At 38.3% G+C, this 22,500-nt stretch overlaps 1 protein-coding gene across 2 annotated transcripts in view; it reads left to right on the forward strand.

The window, feature by feature from the left end:
* The first annotated feature begins 1,703 nt into the window (after positions 1–1,703).
* Positions 1,704–22,500, forward strand: part of LOC138006713 (gamma-aminobutyric acid type B receptor subunit 2-like) — a 31,551-nt gene continuing 10,754 nt past the window's right edge. The window contains exons 1-10 of one of the 2 annotated variants that reach the window (XM_068853213.1): positions 1,704–3,183; positions 10,888–11,342; positions 13,230–13,367; positions 13,773–13,946; positions 16,476–16,583; positions 17,294–17,359; positions 17,515–17,706; positions 19,571–19,795; positions 21,347–21,413; positions 21,709–21,792. In XM_068853213.1, coding sequence (XP_068709314.1) covers positions 10,890–11,342; positions 13,230–13,367; positions 13,773–13,946; positions 16,476–16,583; positions 17,294–17,359; positions 17,515–17,706; positions 19,571–19,795; positions 21,347–21,413; positions 21,709–21,792 — 1,507 coding nt within the window. In that variant the 5' untranslated portion in view covers positions 1,704–3,183; positions 10,888–10,889. Of the gene's footprint in view, positions 3,184–6,780; positions 6,886–10,887; positions 11,343–13,229; positions 13,368–13,772; positions 13,947–16,475; positions 16,584–17,293; positions 17,360–17,514; positions 17,707–19,570; positions 19,796–21,346; positions 21,414–21,708; positions 21,793–22,500 lie in introns of those variants that run through there. The other variant, XM_068853219.1, reaches the window with a different exon arrangement.

The raw sequence follows: 22,500 nt of genomic DNA on the forward strand, positions 1-22,500 counted from the left end.
TTAGACCTGAGGAGGAAAGGCCTGGCAAAAATTTTCATCTGTCAAAATATTTTCCCCTCCCTCCCTCTACATATATGGCGACCGGTCCTTAAGTGAGATATCTGGAGAAGAGTTCTAAGATGCGCACGGTTATGGGCTCTAATCTCGTTCAAACCTGAAGATGCTGGCACATGCGCATACCATTTGTTTTTGAAAAAGAAAAAGCGTCATTACCTAGACACCCAAACCCTTTGCTATATTTGACAGGGCTGCTAGGTACCAGTATGAGTTTGGTCCAATTAATCTACTGCCACTGCACGCTCGCAAATTAGCAAATATATTTAATTGTCGTAAGACATCATTATTCTTATAGCATACGAATGAAGGACCTATGCTACCTTCCCGTTCACATAGTTGTAACATTTAAAACTCGACTTTGCCGTGGACGAAAGACAGAGTCATTGGTAAATGTCTGGCACAAAATCTGGAACAAAATTTATTCTTTCAACTTGGTACTCTCTATCCTCTCGGAATCAATGAACGCCTCTCATTCCATTAATTTATTCACAAATTCATGTTACCACATTTCCACCAATTGCAAAGCTCTTCCACGCCCGCATGAAAACCAACAATACCCACAATTCCTAAATTCGCTCTGACGAAGGGCTAATGCTCGAAACGTCAGCTTTCCAAATCATTCACGGTGGTAATTCGACCTTTATCAACACGTTTGATAAAACCACATTGTCCTGTTTCAATCTCCCCCCCCTCCCCCCCCCCGACGCAGTACCACAGTTTCTTTAGAAACTAGAAATTTGTTCATTGGTAAATGCCAGATTCGATATAACGGGACTGGAAATTGTTCACGTTCCCGTGAAAATAGGGCAGAGTGTTCCCCGCTAATATTTTATAAGTTGTTACTACCAAGTATTCAAGTTTCTTCACTTGAGCATTTTGGTTTTATTCGCAGGGAAAAGGAGCCTTGCTTACTTACTTTTTAAATGGACGAGATGGCTTCACAAAACCACTACCATATCTTAGCAAAGCAGCAACCCTACAAGATCATAACTTTAAGTGATACAAAAACAGCAGCTATATCACACAAAGATTGTTGTACATTTTAGGATTGACAAGCCGAATCCTGTTTGATACAATACACACGGGTCAGATAGAGATATTTTAAAAAAAGATTTGTATAAAGTTATTTTTTTATGTAATAAATTTCATTTAATTGTCATTTGTATTTATTATAACTACTATTTATATGACGCTTTCCTTAGGGTTGGTTGTTCTTGAATAAAATAAAGTATTTTAGAAACTGAAGACTCGAATCTATACTTTTCGCTTGACGCTAATGCCAAAGTCCCGTTGGGCTAACAAGGCAAAGATAAAAAATCCCAATTTTTTAAAGTGCCTTCACGGAGGTAAAATACCCGAGAGACCAACCGTTTTGAAATCGGTGCCTTGACGTTAATACTCCAGATCTGTGATAAAACACTAAAACGTTGTTACTTTTTTAATGAAATGAACGGAATGTCTTCTTTTTTCTCAGTTTAGTGTCTCGGGATTTCTCAGTCCCGTAAAGCTTGGGAATATACCTTGTGTGAAACGTAAGGAAGTTCCTCGTGGGGTTTCAGTGGAGGTCTAAAAAAGGTCTCTAAGATTCCAGTTTTAAAAAACATAATACACACTATTGAAACAGTCTTCCTTTGGCTTCAAAAAATATTTCTTTATTCGCTCTGAATTGAGTAAGCAAAGTGTGACCTGCGAGACTACATTTACCACATCACCTAGTTTAAGTAAGGGCTAAAACAGAGTTTTTTTCGTTTCATTTATTTTAATTGTTATGTTGACAGAGCTCGAGGGTGATTCTGCCGAAACATAGCTAACACTTGCCAAATGTCACGTGGTTCTAGTGATTCGGCGTGAATGGGGATACATTCTACCCCTCACGCCACCTTTTACCAAAATATCCCGTATCTTGAGAATCCATAATAGGGCCTCGTTGTTTCCATTTGCACATCCCACAGTCACCTCATTCTGCTAACAATCGTTTTGTAAATGTCATACTCGATATTTATAATGGCCGGGAACGACATGCACAAAACGGGACCAAAAGTTTTACCGATCACAGGGTCATGTCGGAATTTTTGCTCGTTTCATTTTTTTTTTTTTTCTTTTTTTCAGTGTAAGAGGAAAACTTTGAGATTCGAAATTCTAGTTCATCATCATTTATATATTTCAGTTTTCCTTTTTCCATTATCCCACGTAAATTATTGTTGTCCATTACGCGATTATGCAAGTTGATTTTTTCGATCAATATCAAGTTTATGCTCTAGTCAAAGAAATAAACTTTTCGATTAATATTTTAAATTGTAAATAAGTTATTTGAACAGGCATAAAGTACACCGGAGGAAATTTTTTTTTGGAGTAGCATATGTGAAATGAATTATAAAACAAAAGTGCGTTTTTTTAGAAAAGAAACTTCTTTTTTATGTGAAGTGTTTGATTGTTATCGTGAAATGTCAGTTTTGGATTCAATGGGCAATTTTCGAGATTATGATTTATGTCAGTTGTATTCTTGAAACAGTGACAGCATCAAGTCACTAACGTCACAATCTCCCTTGTTGCCGCCGGCAACGATTATTGAACTGATCAGCACCAAGGAATAACTTTTTTTTTTCTTCTTGCATGGCGACTGAAACATAATCACACTTGTTAGCCACGATAAATGCATTTCTTAGTCTAAGCAAAAACCGAATCGAGAAAACCATGAATGGGATCCATAGTTTTATCGAACGTCCGGAAACGGAATTATGAAATTCTAAATGTAAATTAGGTCTCATATATTTTTTATGTGAATCGAAGTTGGCTTCGTTAAGCACATTATCGACACAATGTGTCTCTCGCTAAAGAAGTGAATTTGAATGGCAATATCTACTAGGGTGAGAAAAAACTCTTCTAGCGAGGCTTTTGTTTTCAAACAATGCGAAGTCATTTTTGAAATTTTTTTCCACGACAGCGTGTTTCTTTTTCCTCTGAAGACCTCATGAATGAAAGAAAATTTACTGAAAATTCCCCTTTTTTAGAGTGAACGAACATTAGAGAAATTCGTGGCAACTTATAACAGCAACATCTCTTATTTTCAAATTACGTAAACCAGGGATTTTTTAATATTTTTTTTCTTCCTGATCAACACCAATGGTAAGTGACTTAAACTCCTTTTTTGCTTCTCTGGATTATTCGAAGATTTATGTATAGTAAAAAACGATGCATTACTTCTATGCGCTCAATAAACTGCAGGTAAATTGATAATCATTTTGACAATTTTCCAAGTAGCAATCGATGAGGAGAAGTTAAGAAAATGAAGTAAAGGAACTAATATGTAAAATTGAATTCGTGCGATGTTTATGGCAGCAACTGAATTAAAAAGATGACAGGCTAAAAACTAAACACCGCTGTCTTGGTACATGAATGCAGTTTTAAGTCGTTCATTATATAGAGAGGAAAATACTAAACTTTTAGTAAAACTAAAGCTACGTAAATATCCTTATGGTCGAAGATAAAAGCGGCTCAATTATTGGATTACAATTGTCCCTAGTAGTTTCAGTTTACTGAATTCTTAAATTCCTCTTTCTTTTTTCGATTTAACCAAGTGGAATTCAAATTTATATCAATGATTATAGATATTTTCAATTTCTAAATAAAGTACAACAGCATTCATTTATAATGTTTATAAGCTACAACATCTACATAAAGCAACTTTTGAAGTCGAAGTCAATTTGTTTTCTTATTATAATTATGATGTCAGCAAGCGACATGCACCCGCGTTACCAAACTGTTTTCAGTTTAGAAGATGCCAGATATCGACCCACTCAAGACATTACTGAATTTGAATTGCATTCTTGACCGGATACTGCCAACTGATGGAATGAACATCAACTTCACTTTGAAATAAGACAAATAATCGTTTCAGTCTCTTTCTGTCGCTTTGAACTCTGATTTTGTAGAGTTCTTCCATTTGTTCTCTGTCCCTCAAACTTGTAACCGGTATTTTGTAAAGGCGTACTCATTTAAATACCATCAATGGAAAGAATTTCATTTTTAGACACGCGGGTTAAAGCAAACGATACGTAGAAATCGTGAGAAGTCTTAAATTTATTTCCAGATGATGCATTTTTTTGAAAACACTCTTACCAAATAAAATTGACGCAAGATAACATTGCTGGTATTTTTCCTCGCCCCTGTGGGGCTCGGAAAAATACTACGCAACTCGCAAAATGTCCGCGCGTATTATATGTTAACCCATCGAATAAGACGTATGTGTGAAGGCGCGGAGGTGTATTCAGTCAGAATGCATTCTTTTAAAGACGTTGTGGAGTGGTGTGTGTGACAGTGGTCGAGCGAGATACAATGTCCTAAACTTAAAGCCGAAATATCAGCGTTACTGAAGTCCCTATAACTGCTCTGGCAAACGGCTTAGTCAATATTTGCTTCAACATCTGTTCGATTTTGTTGACCGATGTTGAATGATTGGGAGGACAAATGGTTTCAACATCGATGTTTAACAAAATCGAACAGATGTTGAGGTAAATTTTCAGAAGGCGTTGTAAGGCTTTGAACCGTAAATAATTGCGTCATCAAGAATCAATTTGTGTCGGAAAACCCTAGTACGACGACAAAACGCATATAAATGGCCTTGGCGAGGAATACTGTGACATGCCGAGTTACTGTCCTCCTTAACCTTAATAGAATTACCTGGTGATAAATAACGTTGTCTAGGAGAGAGATTTTTTGACTTTGCAGAAACAATGGTTACAGCAAACAGTTGTTAGTAACACCCAAGGTAACTTGATCACCAGCGGCAGCTGAAATCGGTGTCACTTTTTCTTTTGCGATTTATTTGTGCAGCCAAAAGTACAATAGAAAAAATTGAACTTAGCGAAAATCTCTCAAAACGTTTTTCGCTGATGGTAACTCTTTATACGGTATTCGCGGTACAAAATTTATGTTGTTTTCATGTCACAAATTTTATTGCTGATGGCAAAATTTTTTTATTCTCGAGCGACACTTCCCAAAGACGTCCTTGTGCTCTTCCTTAAAACTGTGCATCATTATTAATTTACTTTTGCATCAATAGTTGTTTTGCATAAGGCAGGCTAACAAAATCTGTACCTTACTTAGTTCGCAATTTTGGGCGTTAAAAAAGAATTTTCGGTCCTATGTTTCTGACGGCAGGTCGTAAATTTTGACGGAGGTCACCCATCCAAATACCAACCCCGCCGGACAGCGCATTTTTGTGTTAGAAAGCTGTCAGACGCTCAGAGTGCACGCTCAAAGTTGTGGTAAAAAAGGAGTTGTCAGTCTTGATGCCAATGTTTCTCGATTCCCATTTATTTTCTTGAATCTGGGCTCAGTATTTTACTAGTAACCACATGTCTTCTCAGGGTGCTATTTACCGAAGACATCTACCACGGCACTATAGTGATTTACGACACCAAAACAATATCATGTACTGTTAGAGCTACATATTACGCCCTCCAAAGCAAAAAGCAGCTCAGTTGACAGTTATGGAATGAAGCCCTGTGTCAAGTTACTGCACTACCACACGTACGCAGTGCGTACCTATTTTTGTCTTGAGATAAAGCCACGCAAGCGCTTTCATTTTTCGCGGTCGCGACAAGAACGTTTTCAGGTTTTGAGAGCACATGGTCAGTTTTGAGTTTAGGTTTTTGTTCTTTCTCTGAGATTGTCAGACAATATTTCATTCGTTATTAGCGGAACAAGGCACGAAAAACTTGTAAGTGTCGATCGATCTTGACGTAGCCTTTTCGGTCTTTGTTTTGCTTTATGCATTTTTCATTTCAGTGTATCCTTGTTCGTGTAATAAAAAAAGTTTACAGTGCAGCGCATATCGAGTTTATCCAGAAACCCATAAGGGTTGAAACGTGTAACGGCCCCTTGTGTGCTGGGAAACAAGCTTCCGAATATTTAATTTGCTAAGTACCATATTTGGAACAACAAGAGCGAGTGGTTTCCAAATATGGTACTTAGCACTGAAACATTCAACCAATCAGTTCGCACTGAATATTCGGAAGCTGTGAACGTGCGTTACACGTTTCAACCCTTATGGGTTTCTGGTTTATCTTGTTGTCGCTTTCTCGTAGTGGACATTGGGTTCCTACAGCGGTCATATCGACAAAAGCGGCAGCTGCGGAGATCGGCACGTCTATTAATGTTCAGTAAACTCTGTACTTCCATTTAACATTTTGGTAAATTGCCTTGCCCATCTCTTCTTAACAGTAAGCAAATGACGGCAGTGAGCACCTGACGATAACTTATTACTTTCTTCTCAATTTACACATAAAACAACTGTTACAGTCTTGACCTCATTATCATGTCCTTCTCTTTTAACGCCATTTCTGGAGGTGTGAAACGGCAACTTTCTTCTCAGCTTCCTCTCTAGCTTCCCTTCTTGAAGAAAAAAAAGAGAGAGACAAAGAAAACTTACTGATTTTAAGCCACGTTATAGTATTTGTGTTGAGCCCTTACTTTAACGTTAACGCCGTAGGCTGCCGGGCATTCTTATTTCATTCTTTAGCAAATTTGGTTTGTGTGTACATTGCAGTTTAATTTAGTCCCAACGTATTAATGCTCCGGTAAACGTTGAGGACACATAATCAGAATAATGACAACTTCTGGTTGACGTTGACTGGCAACTTGGACCGTGTGCTTCCTTCTAACCAGAGAAGTAATTGGAATTGAGATAATAAATAAGGGCAGATGGCCCTTTGGTTGCAAAAACAACTTGTCTTATGTTTGAACATTCACTGGATTCAGCAGTAAATCTCTCTCGATCTTGCATTTACTGAACAGAAAATGAGGAAAGGTAGTCTTCTAACTCAGGTACGAGACCGGTAAAATCCGCCATTTAAAAATGGAGCGAACCTAAGTTCGCTGGATACAGCCGGACTGAGTGTGGTTTGAACTGAACTTCTCATGTTGATTTACTTCTCTCCAGCACATACATTAAATCAAGGTTATATAGACATCCAATTCTCCCTTCGAAGTTAAGGGCTGTAGGTTAATAAGCGAATAACGCCGATTTTTATTTTTTCAATTGTATATATATTTTTCTGTTCCTGGTTCACGCAGAGTTTACAGCCGCGATTACACAATTCTTTATTTTAATGGCGCAGCTTTTTCTTTTAGATTTTTGGTCGGACCTCTTCATTTCCTTCTCCTTTCCGATCTGCCAAATTTCCTTAGGTTGACCTCCCCAAGGATGTTTGCTGACGATACTGACATAACCTTTGCTGATAGCACATTTACTGATCTTGAGCATGGTTTACATTCAGAGTTAAGAAGTCTTAATATATGGCTCATTTCCAACAAACTGAGTTTGAATGTTGCAAAGACCGAATTTATGGTTATCGGGTCAAACCAATGTTTACATTCATTCTCTGACGATCAAATAAACATTGAGATCGATGCCAAGTTAATCACTAAAATTAAAGAAGCTAAATTATTTGTTGTGATAATTGACGAACACTTCTCATCGTCTAATCAATACATATAGGTGAACTTAGAAGATATCTTCAGCTATAGGCGCCCTTAAACGTACAAGACCATACATCTCAGAGGGCACTGCTCTCCAAATCTATCAAGCGTTGATCTTACCCCACTTTGACTATTGTAGCTCCGTTTGGGGTGACTGCAACTTAACCTTAAGTGATAAACTTCAAAAGCTTCAAAATAGGGCTGCCAGGGCAATTACCAGGTCCAATTACGACGCAAGCCCCAGTTTCCTTTTAAATCTGTTAAATTGGAACGATCTAATTACTCACCGGCAAAAGCTTAAAGCCATATTAATTTTTAAATCAATTAATGGACTCACTCCAGCGTACCTCCAGAATTTATTCAGTACTCGCAGTACCCAATACAACTTAAGAGACTCAGAGGCTAAACTAGAGTTGCCTATGCCGCGCACAAATTATGGCAAGCGTGCTTTTTGTTATAATTATCAGGGGCACCAAACGAGAATATAGTTCAAACCCACTTAAACATAGCATTGTTAAACTATTTTCGTATTTAAACGGTACATATAGGCATATTTTGATCCCCTAAAAATTTTTCATCTATTCGGATTCCCTAGCTGAAAGTCTAGTGATCCGAAAATTATAGTGATCAAAACTTACCTTTTCGAAGATTTCAGCCAGAAAAAAGGCTGAAAATTCTAGGTGACCTTTTTAGGGTAAAAATCCGCTTAAAATGGGCAATAATACCATGTTTTAGATGTTCGAAAATCCTAGGACAGGCAGGCAAGCAAGGAATTTTACAACAAGTGTTCCGAAAATTCTAGATCTCAAATCGTCTTCCGAACAGATATTTTCCGAAAATTGACGTTGGGTGCCCCTAAATTATAGCGGAGCACTGTTATGGAATAGTTTGCCCGTCAGTTTGCTAAAATCAGACTCCCTAGGATATTTTAAAAGGGAAATTGACCAACTATATAATAACTGCCTGTCGGGCTCCCACACGGCAATCTTGTAAAACAGTGTAGTTGTAATGAAACTCTTTATCGTAATATATACTGAAGATTTTACCGCATATAAATAAATAAAGTATGCACGTATGTATGTAGATTTCAAATCGACTTTATTTGACATCGGTAAGACTATGCATTTCAAGTACTATTTGAATTGTATCGAGAATATTGGAAGAACTGCAAATCCTAAGTTCTGCTTTGGGGAAAGTGAATAATTTGCAATTCGGGGAGCTTAGCTGGTATGAGAGCTTCATTGTAAATTTTTCATTGAAAATTGCGTAGTGTTATTTTGCGTACAAACATTTGAAAGGCTGTGCACGTTGGTTAACTTAGGATGTCAGTTGATTTCATCTTGAGCTTCTTTGAATTTACGGGGATCATTACACCTCAGTTTGCTGTTCATTTACGCAAAATATACATTCATTCTCGTACGTCAACAGTTGAAACCATACGGCCAATATGCACTGCCATGAACTTCATTAACGCGAGCGAACTTTCAATGACGCTATTTGCATATGTATTAACATTCAATAGCATCAACCGAACGGATGAACAATTGCACCTTTTAACAATCAAAGATAACAAATATACTTTCAATCTCGCGCAATGGTTAATCATTTAACAATTGCGTAGTATGACAATCAATGGCGTATTAGAGACATACAATAATGCAATTTGCATAGAGACGCAAAATCAATTGCACCTTCACACAATCTTTTATTCGAATGAACAGCAAAAGGTGTACTTCCGAGTTCCGGCTGATAACAGATGGTATGAAAAAGGCTACAGTCGTCAAATCCATCTAGAGCAAAAGCATTCTTCTTCATGATCGATTTATTCACTAATGCAAGGCTAAAAACCGTTTCGGCTGGAAAAGGCACGTGGTTGATTGATATAAATCTGAAAGATGCTATCTGATAATGAAATGTGCGATGTTCTGCAACAATATATGTAATACGCTTGAAAACCTCCGACCACTTCAGTTTTTGGCTATCTCGTGGCATTATTAACTGGTCTTAAAGTATGTGTGCCCAATGACAATTCCCTAGTCAAGCTAAACATCATTATCAATTTAGTCTATATAGAAGAAGAAGAAAGCCATCTCTCTTAAGCTTAAATCTGCAAAACAGATCGTTTGGTCGAGAATAATATAATACGAGGACCAATGATAATGTAAGAGAAACTAAATGTTTCTAATCCTACAATAAGAAACCTGTATATTCCAAAAATTGCACCTCTATTGTGAAATTCCTTGTTCACTAAAGTTTTTCGTTATTCCATAAGAATGCACCTCTGTACGCGAGAGAGCCCTTCATATATCTAGTTCGTACCAAATACGAATAACCTTTCAGTGCCGTAGACGTACTTAGATAATAATTCCGCAGGCAAACCCTCGTTATGTTCTTTTAATTACGGTGCCTACTAATTCAAAGGTATGTTTGCGCGGTTTACTGAATATGCGGGAAAGCAGATCTTAAAAAGTGTTATTGAAATCCAAAAAGAAAATTGGGGGTAACCACGCATTTTTGGAAGACAATTAATCAACAATATTTGTAAAGACCTTTAAAATACAAAGCAACGTATAGCGTTCTTTTCCAAATTGAAGCTTAATTATTTCTGAAAAACGCGTGGTTACCCCCAATATTCTTTTTGGATACCGAGATCACCTGCTAAGTTCTGCTTTCTTTGCATAGTTTTGAACCGCGCAAAAACATCCCTTTATTAATAAGCACCAAATCCGAGTATCTCGAGATGCGCAGAACGTAGTAGGCACCGTCCTAAATATCTAACTTGTAATATAAGAAAAGAGTAAGGTAATGAACGTGTACTGGCTAAGATTTTTACAAGACGCCATGTCCTTAGACAATTGTCCTAGATGCTCCACTGTTGCCAGTGGCAACGTGCTCTCTCTATCCGGGCTCAATATTTTTTGTGGACTTCCAATGATAAATCAGCAAATAAAGAGTTATCTGCAAAAACATTGGCAGTAATTACGAAAAGGGAAACGAAACCTTTCAATTGTCTTTTGGGGATAGCTTCGGAAATTTTATTCATAAAAAAGTATTTCATTTGTCCCAGCCAAAATGAAAATTTAAACATCCCGTCCCATTAAATGGACAGGGGACATTTCAATCCACAAAACAGGAAAAAAACTGGAAATTTAAACAAATTCACAAAAACTGTTTCATAATAAGAACTTTCTCAAACTATTATTAAACCGAGTGTCATATCAAGTAGGAACTCATCACATCTCAAAGCACCAGCTGCAAAAATCGTGTTTAATTAAATGGAGTTGCATGGCATGTGAACCTTGGCAAATTGTTTCCGACTTCCTTTTGTTTTCTCATTTTATCTTTCAGAGATGAAGGCTAAAGATATCACAAGAATTTTGCGAGATGTTACGTGTTTTGTACTTTTGTCTCAAACGGCCTATTGTCATTTATATTCTACAACGAATTCACACTTCTGCTGTGAGAAATCACCAAAGGCTAGTAATTTTAGCTGCTGGAATGGAACTCTGGGACAAAACAGAATTGGGAACGTGGCGTCCAGTTTCGATAAATGCAAGCAAAATGACAATAACATATGTTTCAATGTAACGGCTGTAACGCCGTGCCGAACTGACAATTTGTCTGGAAGCATGGTGGATACGGAAAGGAAAATGAAAATACACATAGGAGCCTTCGTTCCTTTTTTAAAATCGGACAAATATGGACATGCTGCAGCCATGAAAATGGCCATCGACTTCATCAACAATAGGAGCGATATTTTGGAAAATTATACTTTGGTGTTGGACTTCGAAGATACTAGTTGGGTAAGTCACGGCACTAGCATATTTGTTGCTCCGTAATCATGCTGAGTTATTGAAGATGATCTCTTTTTAATTCACCTTTTTCAGTAGAGCTTTACTTAAGGCTTTCCAATGAAATGACTTTCCTTCGAGTGAACCTCAGTTCTTCTGATTAACTTGACATTGTCATTCACTTTGACGATCAAAATAATAAAGTTATCCGCCAATCTTCGTGATTTGTTACTGCAGACTTTTATTTTAATTTATATTTTCAAAACATGCTCGTCGTTTTTTTCCACAAGTGAAATCATTTTACCTTTTTTATAGTGTTGACTGATGATACACATTCATGGTTACTGCGTATGCCCTGCCAAAGCTCTGCCAAAGCCATAGCAAGCAAATTAAGTGACAGATATATTTTTTCAACCATGTTTTCCATCTACAATTTCAGCCTTAATCCATTTTACGGTATTCCATACAAATTAATTTTTATTGCCCTTATTTATTAAGGTTCGATTTATTTTGGTTTCCCGGTTTTATGAGTGAATTCTTGTGTTAATTTGTGACTGTATGCATGGCAACGTGAGGATCCGAACGAATGATCGAAAGATGCCAACATGGAAAAAAGTTACATGTTGTGAAAGTGCACTCCATGTGTGAGCAGCTTAAGTTTCACCGAAAAGGGAGGGTTATTTATTGCTTTGTACGACGTTGTATACTGGACTACGATATAAGTTGATCATTCTTTATGACTGCTTTCCGACAAGTTGTCTAAATTCCTTAAACTTAACTTTCGCCACAAAACCGCCGACCGTCGCGGTGAATTTCGCTTTCTACCGCCTTGAGCAATCTCCTTTATTGGATAAAGTTTTTCTCTCTTCTGGCTAAGTACTACAAACCAATGAAAAATGATTCTTCGAAGAAAAGATTCCAATTAAATATATGTGAAAAATCTTCAAGTTTTTCTAAGCACTCTAATTTCTATGAAATTACGTTAACCTCGTGAAGTTGTTCGCTGTAAGAAATAAAACGAAAGCATCGTGTACATTTTTATTACTTAGTTTGCATCTCTGAATATACAGTTTTCTGTTGTCCGAAAAGTGTTAAAATATATCTATATTTTATTGTTAGCTATACTAAAAAACCAATGAAAGTATCAGTAATATTTTGCAAATTGTGAAAACAACCTTTCCCTCTCTTAAAAAGTACACATCTTTTTTTGGTTTTGTTTTTTGCCGCGCAAAATCGTTTAATAAGCGGTGAAGAATAATACTGAAACACAATCCTTATATTACTTTTTTTTTTTCAGTAAAGAACTTACTTCTTTTCAGCGCCGATTTAACAAGAAGCATGTTTTATTCTTCAATTGATAAAACAGGCATTTACTACGTAATCTTCTGGCAATGGTTTCGCTTTACCTCCAGAACATGATAATATTCACCAGCTCACACAGCTTAATGTTTGTCTCGCAATTTTGTTGCACTTAACACATAATACACGGATAAATACAATCTGTTATTTTGTTGCCACCGCTGTGAGGCATTTAGTTTTCTTGCTTTTCTTGCACAAGAGATCATCTCTTGTCTTGCAACATTAACTTTTGGTAATATGGCAACGTTTTGCGGCGGCGGCCAACGAGAATGCGCGTCAAGTTGCAAGAAAGGTTGGCTGGTGTTTATCGCGACACCGAGAGACGCCGTTTTCTGACTTTATATAATATCTAGCATTGGTTGTTTTTTTTTTTTTTTTCAGTTAACATTGAAGAAAATAGATATGTGTCATAATATCTAACATGGAGGCGCTGATAATATTTTTGTTTCACGAAGATGAGGGATTACTGTTTTTAGGGGACCACTTCATAATTGATTTTCTGCTGACAAGTGAGCCAGTGAATGAATTGTTTTTTTTTAGGCAAGTGGGGCACACGCTATCAAGGCATTCTTCAACCTTTTGAACAAGAAACAAGATCCAGTGATTTTACTCGGTCCTTCAAACACTGAATCTTTGGAACCCATAGCAGAAGCAGCCCCCAAATGGAATCTGGTCCAGGTTTGGGTTTAATTTACTGGCCAATTCATTTTTAAAATTGGTACCTTATAAATTTTCATTTATGCCACTGTGTTATAGAGCGGTTTTTAACAGAGTGCTGCCTTTGTGTGGTGTGACTGATTAATGTCAAAGCAATCACAACACCCCGGGCAAATGAGCCAATCATGACTGAGGAAACAAACAGATGAAGCCGGAGCTAGGCGGCGCCGGAAAACTAGTACAAGCAAGTTTCTATTCCTTTTTCTAATTGGCTTAGACTTAGTAACTCAATAAGCCATTCTCCACGTAAATATCAAGGCAACTCCGAAATCTCTTTCGATTCTTAGATTCTTTTGCATGTTGTGTTGCAAAAGGGTTTGTTTTATTGTTGTATTGCAAAAATATATATTTTATCGTTTTATCCAGGTTTCCTACGCATCTGGTTCGCCTAAATTTGAAAGCGACTTGACTTACCCTAACACTTACAGAGCATCTCCTTCAACAACATCTTACAGTAAAGCTAAGGCTGCCTTTATCAAGCACTTTGGTTGGAACAGGGTTGCTATTCTGCATGAATACGATCCAGAATTCTTCTCTCCGGTAAAGTATTCTCACACAATGGTTTAACTATGAGAATTATTGGTTTGAATTATCCCGGCCGGGCCTGGATTCTAGCCAATCTCGAAAATATCGGGGACTGGTCATCGATGATTTGAAAGGGAACAAAAATTTACTTTCTCGGTAAAATTCGCCAGGCGTAATACAAGCGGCAAAATGGTTCTTCTTCGTGAGAAGCCCCGAGTTGATTAGCCAGATACCAGGTTAACTTAAGCTGCGTATCAAGCACTAAAAGGGGAGAGAAAGAGGGTCTCAATCTCCTTCCATTTCAGAACTCGCTTTGCCTCCCGGCCTATTTGCCGTTCCTCCCTTTCAGGCTTGCTACGCAGGCTAGGCGATAAACTTTGATGTCGAACGTTTAAACTGAATCAAGGCCTAATAATGGAAAGTTCGCCAAATTGACAAAAGAGTTTGATCAGGTGGTCACTAGCCCGCTCTCCTCAAATATCAGAGATTTACCGTTCGTAATCGTGTTCAGGAACAATTGTGCATAAATTATTGAGTGATCTACGCTGACCAAAATTTGCTTTGCTCACATTTCTTTGGAGCTAAACTATCAAAATGGTGGTCAATGCGGTAGATTCGAAACGTGCATTGAAGAGAGTCTCCGATAGTTTTAAGATTCCTTGGCTTTATAGCGAACAAGATGGATATAGGCACTCTGAATTCTTCTAACCGGGTACAGAAAGTTGGGCTGATCTTAAGACCAGCCCGATCGTTGCCGATGAGCTGCTATCTTCCTCGATAAGTACTCATCTCAAATGTTCCAGCACAACACGCTTTGTAGCTTGTTCCCTTGAGAATGGCTTGATTAGTCCGAGCAAGGCGTTGGGATTACATTGACTGGCATGGGGGTAGCGGAAGACTTTTTCGAGTGAAAAGTCTTTTGAATCGTGCTATTCACCTCGTGAACATTCGTCAGGAGCGCCCTTCGTTTCTTCGGCGCTGACAAACGATTCCTACAATGTACGTAGAATCGATTTCCACTTTACATTCCACTCCACGTTACCCTCCATTTCACTCGTACTTTAAAAGTAAAACCTCTTCGACCATCAAAAAGATTTTTATTTTTTACCATATTCAAAGTACACACGAACTCATCGTACGTAAAAATGTGACCATTGCTGGCAGCTCCCTCCACTATTTGTTTGTTACTTGTCTCTTCTACTTATAATAGAAATGTTTTCTATTCGGCTGAACGAAGCGAAAGAGAATAGAATGTTTCTCCGTGTTGTTGATGTAAACGGAAGATATTTCTTTGAAGACATAAAAATAAAAGTAAATCAAAACTCGTTGTTTCAATGACGTAATGATCGGGGGTGATAACCAATTAAATCATTTTCTTCACATTCTACAAAGGAAAAATCACTTGGTATTGAACACGATTATCAACGGTAAATCACAGACGCTCTTCTTCGAATTCCTTTTTGGGAGAGCGGGCGGCTGTACACAGGCCACATGGTCAAATCGTTCGAATGAAAAAAAAAAAGAAAGGAAATGAAAGTTAGAAAAAAACACAAATTTAACAAAATTTTGTCTTCTGACATCAGTTCAATCCAATCAAAGTTAAAGGGAGAGTTTCACCTCTCTGCGCATGGGCAAACTTTCACGTGAGCCCATTTCATTCCATTGTTATTGAAACAATCGAAAGCACTGATAGAGTGGTTTTCAATTGAGTGTCGAAAGTAATTACCGGTAGTTAATTACTTTGGTTTATGATTACTTCACTCAGTGATTGGTTCAAAGTTCTCGCGCCACTTTTTCAACCAATCAGAAGTGAAACCAAAACCAATTGTGGCTCGCGCGTGCACATTTTCCCGCGCTTTGTGTCGGCTACATGTAATTACTTTGAGTTTTGATTGGTTTACTGGATTGTCTCCGTCCTTTTTAATTGGCCAAAGTAATTACTTTGGTTTTGGTTTTACGACACTCATTCGAAAACCGCTCTAGAGGAAATGCTAATCAGCCATAGAAGTGAAATTACTCATTGGAATTACTTTTGCAATCATTTCAGCCTTTGTGTTATGAGCCAACTGCGTGCGAATAGATAATTCGTGCGTTATGACAACTCGAGCGTAGAATAAAATGTTCGACCTGTACAATAAATTTGACAGGCAAAACTAAATTTGATGTTTTCTGTGTAAACCCGCAGTATCTTCTTCCAAATTTAGGCCTCAGTCATTTAGTGTATTTGCCTTAATACTCTCTGCGATTATTGAACATCATCTGGTTCTGTAAGAAACCGTAAACTATTGTTGGTTTTCACGCACGTGATCAACAGCAATGTTTTTCAACGAAAACAAAAGAAATCGTTTGCATAATAGTAGAGTTCAATTCCCGAAGGATTGGGTGGGGACACAAATATGGCCGCCGTTTCTTTGTTTAGGGGCACAAACATGGCGGCCTTCACGTCACTTGAAAACCCAAGAATTCAACTACTGGCGTCAAAGCTTGGACATACGCAAAATCCTAAAACTGTCCCTTTCACCTTCTGTTGCTTCTTTGTCGCAGACGGTAGATAAACTGAAGATTGAACTCGAAAATAAAAACATTAGCATTATTGCAGTTGAGGGCTTCGAGAAGAGCGGTGATGTCAGCTTTCAAATGGAAAAAATGAAGGTATTCATGTTTATAAAATAATTAGGATAGTACGCGCACTCTCATTGGTCAATAACTGTGTTTAGATGAGAGTATGGAACACGGCTGTGACATCACACGAATTTTGATTGGTTGTGTTGTCAGACGCGCGTTTTGATTGGCTGGTAGGAAGTATGAGCTTGTATCAAGAAAATCTGTTTCAATCTAAAAGTAAAAAAACCAGCATTTTCTTTCATTTGTCGAATTATCTTTGAGAAACATTTTATAAAAGCAATAGAGAACTTTTTTCCGTGTTTCCATAGCCCCATCTAAACACTCGGGGGAGTTGGGAGAATTCTCGACAGTTATGCAAACCCTCGACTGCGTCTCGGGTTTGCGTAGCATGTACATGGGAACTTTACGAACTCAGACCGGTACAAGAGTTTCTCGTGTCGGTCCAGCAACCAAGACAAATTTATACCTGTCTGAGTTCATTGTCAGGTCAGTGTCATGTATATAAACCCAAAAAATAAATGTATGGAGGCTGATAACGGCGAACTCGTGCCGGTCTGAGTTTGTCCCGGTCTCATGTAAATATTCCCTAACATTTAACACCCCACAAGTGAATGCAGCTTTTCGTGTGCTCTGATTGGTTAACCCAGATCTCGACCTTTGGTAAAGTCCACTTCAACTCACTTCAGCTGCTCGTAAATGTCAATTGGAAGTTGACAATTATTCTTTGCTGCAAACAGGCTTTGGACGCCAGGATTATCATCGGCGAGTTCAGTTGGATAGGAGCCAGAAACGTTTTCTGTGAGGTCTGTAAATTGTTTACTAATTTTAAATCATGAAACACCTCTGATTTTTTTCATTAGACCTTGAACCCCCAAATATCGAATTAGCATTTTGTCACCTTTTTAAAATGGTTTTACTGGCCAAGAATACGCAAATGTCATTCCCTATTCTCTTACAGGCATTCAAAAAGAAGATGTTTGGATCACATTATGCGTGGATAATATTTGGCGAGTTTCCTACAAGAAAACTATTCGATAACGACTCTAAACTAAGCTGTACAAGTCATGACCTAAAACAAGCTGCAGATCGCTATATTGCCACAATTAAGCTGGACATTCGTCAGGATAATAACCACACTATTTCGGGAATGGTAAGTTCGCATAATACCGCTCTCATCTGGTTTGATCTGAATCACGCGTCTCTTACTAAAATGGGATGAAGACCTACCCTGCCAGCAGAGGTTTTCATCTTGTCGTGCCCATTTGCTTGTCTTTGTACATCTGCTTTTACCGTTCGAGTTTTCTTTCCCCGCTACAAAACGATAAAGACAACCGTAAAAATACAGCAAATGGACACGACAAGCTAAGAAACCTTTGCTAGCAGAGTAATAAGGAACATGATATAAGTGTCACCTGTATTTCAATCGAGTGTCGTAAAACCAAAACCACAGTAATTACTTTGGCCAATCAAAAAGGACGGAGACAACCCAGTAAACCAATCAAAACTCGAAGTAATTACACGTAGCCGACACAAAACGCGGGAAAATGTGCACGCGCCGAGCCACAATTGGTTTTGGTCTCACTTCTGATTGGTTGAAAAAGTGGCTCGGGAACTTTGAACCGATCACTGAGTGAAGTAATGCAAAACCAAAGCAATTCGCCAATTACTTTCGACACTCAATTGAAAACCGCTCTAGCACTTAGGCACTAATTAACTACACTGAACAAAAATCGAACGGAAACAAATCAAATCCCCTCAAATGGTAAGTTGGTTTTTTAAAGGGGGAGGGGGGTGGGGGGGCGACCAGAGTACTCAGAGACCAACAAAGTAGTAGTAGTAGTAGTAGTAGTAGTAGTAGTAGTAGTAGTAGTAGTAGTAGTAGTAGTAGTAGTAGTAGTAGTAGTAGTAGTAGTACTACTACTAATAGGTAGTAGTAGTAGTAGTAGTAGTAGTAGTAGTAGTCGTCGTCGTCGTCGTCGTCGTAGTAGTAGTAGTAGTAGTAGTAGTAGTAGTAGTAGTAGTAGTAGTGGTAGTAAAGCTTCATTTAAAGCTTTATTTAGCTACGCTAACCACATTCAACATCGATACAGCTGGGGCCGGTTGCTGGAAGGCTGGTTAGCGCTAACCGTTGGTTAAGAGGTATCGGAACCTATAGGTTTCCATGGTATTTAACGCCGGTTAGCGCCAACCATGCTTCGAGCAACCCGGGCCTGGTTTCCAAGTGGGGCTTAGGTAAAAACTCACTATGCATTAACAGCTCACAAGAATAAAAAAAAAGTGATAATAACACAGGGAATCACCGTGATCCAGAAAAAGGCAAAGAGGCAAGATTACGTTTACGTTTAAATTCCGAAAGTGATTGTGGGGCTTTTGCCTCATGAGGAAGATTATTCCAGAGATTAAAACTGCGTTTTACGAAATTTGTCTTTGGACTTGGAAGTGCTACATCAGTCTCAAGATTCCTGAGATTATAATTGGTGTTAATTTCATTGACCATTTATAAAGGAGTCTCTCAGGTGAGGAGCAGATTGATCTTTGAAGATTTTGAAGCCATATGTGACGCCAAATATCGGGTAGTGAAGAGGAATAATCAGGTGTTCATTATTCCATTGTTCCTGCTTGAATTTTTCGTTATTCCATTATTCCAGAAAAAGGAGCTCATTATTCCATTGAAAAAAACTACTTATTCCGGTTGACAAATCAATTAATCCAAAGGAAGTTGTTGTTCCGTTATTCCACCCCACAAAATTTCCGTTATCCTTATTCCATTATTCCTGTCCACCTCCAGACCATTTATGGGAATCGAACCCCCGCCTCATGTAGTAGTGAGAAGGATGTTGCCATTTTTTAATGCCACCGTGAATGATGTTACCATAATGATTAATATCTTCCCACATAGCAGCCTGTCAACTATCTAGCTTCTCCAGTCAAGTCGCCCTGAACTAAAACAATCTGCGAGCCTGAGCTTTAGTTCTTTGTTTGCCTCTTTGTTTTCCAATGGTCATTGTCTATAGACGTCTGAAGATTACTGGAATAAATTGCGCCATCATAAGTCTGCTAAGGAGAGGACATTGAGAAAAGACTCTGCTTATGCTTTTGATGCAGCATGGGTTATCGCTCTGGCACTGAACGCTTCTTTTGCGAGTGGCACGACATACGACAAACTTCTTCATCGTGACAGCGCGCAGGTTTTTCAGATCAAGGACGGAATAGAGAAGGCTAATTTCCAAGGGTTAACTGTAAGTACAGCCGTTTCAAGAAGTTTAGAAATTTCAATATTTATTGGTTGATTTGTTTGTGTATACGTACTTGGCTGATTGACATAATTAACAATTGTTCCATGAGTGCGCGTTGGATATGAGATGATAGATAGCCAACGAGGCGCGTAGCGCCGAGTTGGCTATAATCATCTCATATCCAACAAGCGCGAGTGGAATAATTATTTTATTAAAAACGTCCTCAAAATATAGAAAACTAGACAACAACAGGAGCCCATCAACCCGAGCGTGCAACTTACCTATTTTCGTGCAACTACGTTTTCACAAGTAAGGTTATTTTTAGATTGAATTTCCCGCTAATGAGACTCCCACAGGAGCCCGATGACCAATTACAAGAAATTAAGCTGACGTCATAGGGTCACCGAACCGGAAGTGCCTTTGTTTTTTGACCTAATTCGCGGGAAGGGCTAGTCTAAAAATAAACCTACTTGACGCCGTTTCACAGACGCTGTATGGAAGTTGCACGTTCCAGATGGGCTCCTGACAACAATAAAAATAAAAGGCCCAGAAAATCACGCATATGCTTGCCGTGTTTGTAGACAAAACACTAATAATGGCGCATAACCCATGATGGCTTTGCCAATCAAAACTCTCGAATTGCATTATCCAATGATCCAGTTTTTAATAATACTTAATACTTAATAGTGGAGCTCCACGCGCGGAGCATCATAGTTAAGAAAATATGATAACCCATCGATGCGAGAAAATTTGGTTTTGGTCACCGTACGACTGACGACCGTACGACCATACGACGGTACGTCCGTCCACCCCTCCCTGTATGCCAATATGACCAGTATCACGTAACCATATCACGGGTTCAAGTTTAGAGCTCATCCAGGGCCCGGTTGTTCGAAAGCCGATTAACTTAATCCAGGATTAGCGTGAACGTTGGTTTAATTTTTTCAACTTTTCAGTGCAAGTTTCTGTTGGTTATTTTTGGTTATCACGATTGACTTCCTCTTATGTAAAATTTTGCCAAATATCAGTGTTGTACAACATTTTGGATAAGAGAAATAAACTCCTTGTTAATTTTTTAATCTGGAATTAGCGTTAATCGGCTTTCGAACAACTGGGCCCAGGAGGCAATACTCCATTTGACCTTCTAGCTAGTTTACAGCATACATCTTTGATATGTTACTTAAGTGTGCCTATATCGAGTTTAAATGAATGGGACCATCGGAGACTGATAAGAGAATCGTAACTGGTACGCAATATTCAGTTGGAAGCAATTGTTAGACTCGTCTTGACTTTTTTTAAATGCACCTGATGTTGCCCATCACGTTCCCCGAGGACACGCCTGCGCTGTCCCGCGCCGGCCCCTACATCCCAACACTTCCCGTTATGTTTGATATATGGCGCAAGGGTCTAGGGGAGAGAGTAATTGCACAGTTAGGTTATAGAAAAGAAATTTACTGGAAAAAAATATATTTAGAAGAAAATCTAATAAATAAGTTAAATAAGTTAGGAGTGAAGCAAATTCAAATTAACATTTTCTGTTTTTTCCCTTTTCAGGGATCTGTCCGTTTTGACCAAAAACGAGAACGAATGGGAACAGTATTACTAAAACAAAATAGACAAGGTATTGAAAAGTCTATAAAACTGAGAGGCGCAGTCCTTCATCATCCTTCGGATAATTAACCTCCTCATATCCCCAAATTAAACGGATTCACTGCATCAGAGCAAAGCCCGTTACAATTGCCTTAATAGTGCGCATGCTTTTTGTTAAATTTTAAAAGTGCAGATGTTTCAAACGGTGCATTTTATAGCAAACTGCCGCCACAAATAAGGAGCGTTAAATTCAATTCTCGTAATTTAATCAAGGCCCATTGTCTTCCACAATACTCTCAAAAATTGTCAATTTAATTATGTTGCAGGAAAAGAGTTCAGGATTGGACAGCATTTTACGTTTTCGGGTGAATTCCATATATTTGAATCTCAGGAGGATAAAATCTGGGAAGGTAATAACAGATTTTTAGTCTATCATTTCCAGTGCTAGTTCTTCAGTCCAGTATGCTAACAGTTTAATTTCTTTGAGGAAAAACTGGAAATAAGTACTATTTAAATAAAAACAAAGAAGAAAAAGTTTGTGAGGGAATTCAATCGCGTAATGGACTCATTCCATTTCTCCACCTTACAAACTCAAAAAACAACGTTGCATGCAAGTGTTATGTACACCTCAATCGTCATTTTCACCTTTCTCACGAAAATAATTACTATACTGATGTGAAGCGCATGTCATGGTGCATGGTAAATAATTATGTGAGTGTACTTGACAAATGCATGTCATGAGATTCTTGACTATCGGCATTTGCTCGTACAGGTCTTCTGTTTGTTCCTCTATTGTAGAATGGAGATTCCTAACTTCTCTAGATCTCGTCAGTCCAACGACAATGTCATGGGGTGTTTGTGAAATTTCCTCTGGATACAGGGACATCTTTACGCAAGTCTCCGCTTTCTTTCTTTCGTTCTTTCTCGCCTTTTCCCATTTGATTCTTCTTTCATTTTGTTGACAAAAGTTCTTGTTTTAGTATTAAGAAGGGAACACGATACCGTTGGCAGCAGCTCCTAATTTATAGTCGAGTTTAAATAAGTTTGCCTGAAGTACCTCGAAGAGTTTCTTCAGATCCTCCTCTATCCGTCTCCATTCCCACAGCGCTTTTCCGTTT

This window comes from Montipora foliosa, chromosome 1 (assembly GCF_036669935.1).
Source record: "Montipora foliosa isolate CH-2021 chromosome 1, ASM3666993v2, whole genome shotgun sequence".
Classification (NCBI taxonomy): domain Eukaryota; kingdom Metazoa; phylum Cnidaria; class Anthozoa; order Scleractinia; family Acroporidae; genus Montipora; species Montipora foliosa.